This window comes from Podarcis pityusensis (genome assembly GCF_964106645.2).
Source record: "Podarcis pityusensis genome assembly, chromosome: 18".
NCBI classification, from domain to species: Eukaryota; Metazoa; Chordata; class Lepidosauria; order Squamata; family Lacertidae; genus Podarcis; species Podarcis pityusensis.
In genome coordinates this window covers 717,676-723,904 of record NC_138043.1, presented here as the reverse complement: position 1 = coordinate 723,904, position 6,229 = coordinate 717,676, and the positions used below count along the sequence as shown (strand labels likewise).

Genomic DNA, 6,229 nt, shown 5'->3' with positions numbered 1-6,229 from the left:
TCCTTCTTTTTCCTTTTCTTTCTTTCTTTCTTTCTTTCTTTCTTTCTTTCTTTCTTTCCTTCCTTCCTTCCTTCCTTCCTTCCTTCCTTCCTTCCTTCCTTCTCTCTCTCTCTCTCTCTCTCAGTTCCTTCCTTCCTTCTTTCTTTCTTTCCTTCCTTCCTTCCTTCCTTCCTTCCTTCTCTCTCTCTCAGTTCCTTCCTTCCTTCCTTCCTTCATCCTTCCTTCCTTCCTTCCTTCCTTCCTTCCTTCCTTCCACCCTTCTTTCCTTCTTTCCTTTTCTTTCTTTCTTTCCTTCCTTCCTTCTCCTTCCTACTCTTTCTTTCCTTCCTTCCTTCCTTCCTTCCCCTTTCATTTTATCCTGACAAATAAACAAGAATAAAAACGGACGCCCCACCACCCAGACCCTTCCCTTGTAACTTTCCCCTTCTTAACACAACCAAGATATTATTATTATTACTATTATTTCCCCCCAAACGGCCCACAAACCATTTCCATCCTTCGAAGAATCTCGTTCTCCCTTCCGTTCCTTCATTCTGCCACCTCGACATCATATCCCATCGGCGTCGATCTGGGGACCCTTTGGCACCTTGGCTGTCCCCTGTCGGAGGCCGGACACTGGGGAAGGGGCAGAACTGGGGCGCTGGGCAGGGAGGAGACCCCTTTCCCCTTGGCCAACGGGGGTCTCTCTTTTCCTCTCCCTCCGCAGCCACTACTCCATGATGGAGGACGAGGAGGAGCTCCCTCACCACGAGGAGCGGACCTGGTACGTGGGCAAGATCAACCGCACGCAGGCCGAGGAGATGCTGGCGGGCAAGAGGGACGGCACCTTCCTCATCCGGGAGAGCAGCCAGCGAGGCTGCTACGCCTGCTCCGTCGTGTGAGTCTCGGGGCGGGACCCCGGGGGGTCATCCATCCCAACCCGGCGGCAACCTCTTGGGTTTTCATTGCTTTTCCAGTTTGGGAAGGGGGAAAGGGCTGCCTGCTTTTTTTCTCTGCGTGCCAGAGAGAAGTTGTGCAGTTGCGAGATTGTAGAGTCATGGAGTGGGACCCCGGGGGGTCATCCATCCCAACCCCCTGCAACGTGTTGATTTTTAATTCTTTTCCCGGTTTGGGAAGGGGGAAAGAGCTGCCTGCTTTTATTATGTGCATGCCAGAGAGAAGTGTGGTTGCAAGACTGTAGAGTCTCGGGGTGGGACCCCGGGGGATCATCCATCCCAACCCGCTGGCAACCTGTTGGTTTTTAATTGCTTTTCTGGTTTGGGAAGGGGGAAAGGGTTGCCTGCTTTTATTATGTGCATGCCAGAGAAAAGTTGTGCAGTTGTGGGATGGTGGAGTCATCGAGTGGGACCCTTCACGATTTAAATCACTAAGTCAGTAAGACTCGATTTAAATCTTCTTCCTTTTTTACGGAAAGGTTCAGCCTTGCTGGCATCGTCTTAATATTTACAACCAGACGAAGGTTACATTTTTGGAATGATGAATTTTCAGAGTAGTTTTCACAGTTGTACAGTGGTTCCTCAGGTTACATATGCTTCAGGTTACATACGCTTCAGGTTACAGACTCCGCTAACCCAGAAATAGTGCTTCAGGTTAAGAACTTTGCTTCAGGATGAGAACAGAAATTGTGCTCCGGCGGCGCAGCAGCAGCGGGAAGCCCCATTAGCTAAAGTGGTGCTTCAGGTTAAGAACAGTTTCAGGTTAAGAACAGACCTCCGGAACGAATTAAGTACTTAACCCGAGGTACCACTGTATTGGAAATTACCTGCTATACCGCTTTATGGCTGTGAAACCAGATCATGATATTTTGCTCTGGCCTTTAAAGAGATGCACACCTTGTGGAACAATAAAGGTAAAGGTAAAGGGACCCCTGACCATTAGTCCAGTTATGGACGACTCTGGGGTTGCGGTGCTCATCTCGCTTTACTGGCTGAGGGAGCCGGCGGCGTACAGCTTCCGGGTCATGTAGCCAGCAGGACCAAGCCGCTTCTGGCGAACCAGAGCAGCGCACGGAAACGCCATTTACCTTCCCGCCAGAGCGGTACCTATTTATCTACTTGCGCTGGTGTGCTTTCAAACTGCTAGGTGGGCAGGAGCAGGGACTGAGCAATGGCAGTTCAGCCCATCACGGGGATTCGAACCGCCGACCTTCTGATCGGCAAGCCCTAGGCTCTGTGGTTTAACCCGCAGCGCCGCCCGCATCCCTTGTGGAACGATACTGAACCTTAATATTGAAAGGAGCCGTTCAGCGCCTCTCTGACGCTTTTCTCCTCGTTGTTCCCGCTCCGCAGGGTCGACGGCGACACCAAGCACTGCGTCATCTACAAGACGGCCACGGGATTCGGTTTTGCAGAACCCTACAACCTCTACGCCTCGCTCAAGGAGCTGGTCTTGCACTACAAACACACCTCTCTGGTGCAACACAACGACTCGCTCAACGTCACCTTGGCGTACCCCATTTTCCCGCTGCCCCCCAGATGAAGACCGGGGCAGCCGGGTTGGGGGGCCACTCTCTGCTCCACCCATTCCCCGAAAAACTGCTTCTTTCCCCCTCTCTATACCCTCTCTCCCTTACGCCCCCAAACCCCAATATATATATATAATCTCAATTATTTTCCTTTGCAGCAGCATTCGGGGGCTGTTTTCCTTTCCAACTTTTCCCTTTCTTTTTGGTGCTAGGAATGCTTTCTCCACTTGGGGGGGGGGCAGCGACTTTCCTAAAGCTTTTTGAGGCCCCCCCATCCTAAAAAAACCCCCAACGTTCCTTATCTGTGAAGGACGGGCATAGATCTTATTTTTTTTGGGCAGAGACAAATCTTGGTACTCGCTGTTCCCGTGGGGAGAGTTCGGCTCTTTTTGTTTCGCAGGGGGGGGCGCTCCTATTTTTAATTTTATTTTTTACGCCGCTCCCCAGCCCTCCGCACTCGGCCCCCCCCCCAGCCAAACAGCGTTGGGTCTCCTATGCAGAATTATGTTTCATTTCTTCTTAAATATGCAAAAAAAGAGAGAGGAAAACAAGCCCTGTTGCAGCCAGCTCTGGTGTGCGGCTTCTATCTCTCAAGTTATTTTACCAGCTGCTGGGCAGGGAAATAGATCCTAACCCACCCCCCCGGAAAAAAAAATTTAAATTCCCACTCGCTTCCTTGTCTCTGCCTCGGTTTGCCACGGTTGTAAAATGGGCACAGGTTTTGCGTCCCCCGTGAGGCTTCCTTTTCCTGTGCCAGGAAAAAGTCTGGGGCGTTCTTGGGGTCCTCACGCGTAAAGCCATTTGTTGCCCCCCCCCCAAAGCTAAGAGGGGCGGATAACGGGGGTAACAGGAACAAGCCAATCTCTCCCCTTCCTCAAATTGGGGTTCCCCTTTGCACCCCCCAAGTGTGCCTGCCCTCTGCACCCCAAAGCCTGGAGCGGGTGGTCTTGCAAAATCCTCCCCCCCCAAAGAAGAGCCATTTGAACACTACAAATCTCCCTTCCTCTTGCGTAACATGTGTTGTGTTTTGTGCGTGCGACAGACCTGCTTCGGGTCCACCATTCGAACCCAGGACCCGTTCCTTTTTGTCTTCCTAGCAGGAAACCCCTTGGGATCTCTCCCCCCCCAAGAAATGCTCTCTTCCTCTCCCCCCCCCAAATAAAATCCATATTTTTGCACCCTACCAAATGTGTGTGTGTGTGAGCTAGGGTTATACCTTTCTGACAACCTCACAGCTCAGTCGGACGAACTTTTGCCTAAAAACGAACCGTCTTGCCGTTTTCAAATCTTTGGGGGAAAGGTCACTTCTCAAAATCAATAAATCGGTTTTTGCCTAGGGAACCGTATAATGCATTTTGTAAGCACAGCACGGGTTATAATACAGGAAAAATAGAGCTTGAAAATTTAATTTTTTTTCGTTTGGAGCTTGCAAGCTTTCGAATACTTGTGCAATGTTTGTACATTGCACACCCCTTATTGCTTTGAATAAATCGAAGTGGCAGCTTTTCTTTGCTTTCTGCCGCAAACGCCATCGAGTTCCCACAACCTTTGAATTCCCCTTTTATTTTTATAGACCGATTTTTGGATTCTTTCAGAACATTCTCAGCCGTTTCAGGAAGTTCCGGGCAGCTGGGAAAAGTTCGAAAATGTTCCATGATATTTTTTTTAAGTGCAGGTACTTATGAGTAGCAACCTGACTCCCAACTTTTCTTTTCAGGGTGACCGTTTTGGGGGAAGAATTAGTCCCCATTTCAATGTTTCCAAGCAAAAGTTCATCCCTCTAGGCTACAGGAAATCTGTATTTTGGGGAGAAAGTCAAAAAGTTATAACCCAAGTGTGCATCTCGATTGTGCAAAGGAGTCTTTTACAAAAGTGCCCCCAGTTGCAAAAAAACGTTTCCCCTTTTTAGGTTATACACAGATATGCAATATAACATTTTGACGCACCCCAAATCCTCATTTCCTGCTATCCCCCATCATCAATTTTGGATGTTGAAGTGGGTCTTTTCTGAATTATTCCTGCCCCCACCAAAGTTTCAAGCAAACGAGAAAGTTCCCTCAAAAACCGTTGTGTATTTGTGTCCGAGATTTGTTACTGTAAGATACATAGATAAAAAAGGGGGGGGGGAGAGGGGAAAATTATTTAAAAGCAAAGTTTTGTACGGTACTTTAAAAATAAAATAAAAGGTGTTCATGCAAAACGTGGCTTCGGGGCGTCGCGGTTATTTCCGTCCCTCCGACTCGGTCTCCTCATGCGTGAAGGCGAGGCAGAAGAAACATAGTTTTGTAATGAATTGCAGAATTAAGAACGGTAAGGGACCCCCAACGGCCATCTAGTCCAGCCCCCTTTTGCCCCAAACGGTTCTCGAACCCGGGATCGTGAGTTTAAGAGTCTCCTGCAGGGCCTGCAAGACAGAGCTGTTCCGCCTGGCCTTTGGTTTTGATTCACTCTGACCCTTCTGTTTCCCTCCCCTTACGGTCTTGATCTATGGGCTACTTTTAAAATGAGGCTGCATTTTAAATGGCATTTTAACCTGGATTTTAAATTGGTTTTTTTTCTTTTCCTATTATGTCTTTACTGTAATTTTACTGGTGTTAGCCGCTCTGGCCGGGGAGGGCAGGGTATACATAAAATTTATTATTATTATTATTATTACTGACAAAGCTTAAATGGACTTAAAATTGAACTTAAAGGGGGTGCATTCATTTTAAAACGCTGCAAATCTCCGTGGGTCGCTGGAGAGCTGCGGCGAGTTTATTGTCCCCTTATCGCATTTTTTGCCACTTTCTCTGCAGCAAAGATCTCAAGGCGTCTTGCGTGGCTCTCCCCCTTATCTCTGTTTTTAGCCTCACGGCGACCTTGCAAGCTAGGCCGGGAGGGGGCGGCTGGCCCGTGCTTCCTTGCCAAGCAGGAATTCGAACCCAGGTCCCAGTCGAATCCCCACAGCGACCCTGCGTGGAGGGAGGTTGGGCTGAACGAGGGACCCCCAAGGTGCTTGCTGGCCGAGCAAGAGGATTCGAACCCGTCCCGGCCCAGCACTCGACTCTGAACTTGAGCGGTGACACTCGCATTGGCGGGGTTGGGCTGGATGACCCCTGGGGGTCCCTCCCAGCTGTGATCTTTCAGTCCCTTGCCAGAGGGAGATCTGGACCTGTTGGCAGAATTTTCCTGGAGGAAAATTAAAGGGATATAAAGGCAAGACGTTCTTATTTTTATTGTGTTTTCTTAGAACCAGCGTTTTAAAGAACAGAATCTCATGAGAAGGGGGAAGAGAAAGAGTGAGGTTTTTTTCCGGAAAAGAGAAGTGAGACTCGTGGGTCTTAATCTGGGCACGAGGGGGTGGCAGTTCCCGTTTTTTGAAGGTGGCTAAGCCTGTCTGAAAGAGGAGAGCGCAAAATATGGTTTGAAGCTCAACATCAAAAAAAACGAAGATCATGGCCGCTGGGCCCATCACCTCCTGGCAAATAGAAGGGGAAGAAATGGAGGCAGTGAGAGATTTGACTTTCTTGGGCTCCATGATCACTGCAGATGGTGACAGCAGCCATGAAATTAAAAGACGCCTGCTTCTTGGGAGAAAAGCGATGACAAACCTAGACAGCATCTTAAAAAGCAGAGACATCACCTTGCCAACAAAGGTCTGTATAGTTCAAGCTCTGGTTTTCCCAGTAGTAATGTATGGAAGTGAGAGCTGGACCATCAAGAAGGCTGATCGCCAAAGAATGGATGCTTTTGAATTCTGGTGCTGGAGGAGACTCTTGAGAGTCC

General features: G+C 49.0%; 1 protein-coding gene across 2 annotated transcripts in view; it reads left to right on the top strand.

Moving 5' to 3' along the window:
- Positions 1-4,668, top strand: part of PIK3R2 (phosphoinositide-3-kinase regulatory subunit 2) — a 20,401-nt gene extending 15,733 nt beyond the window's left edge. For both annotated transcript variants that reach the window (XM_080988899.1, XM_080988900.1), the window contains exons 15-16: positions 707-877; positions 2,289-4,668. In XM_080988899.1, coding sequence (XP_080845025.1) covers positions 707-877; positions 2,289-2,478 — 361 coding nt within the window. In that variant the 3' untranslated portion in view covers positions 2,479-4,668. The remainder of the gene's footprint in view (positions 1-706; positions 878-2,288) is intronic.
- Positions 4,669-6,229: the final 1,561 nt, after the last annotated feature.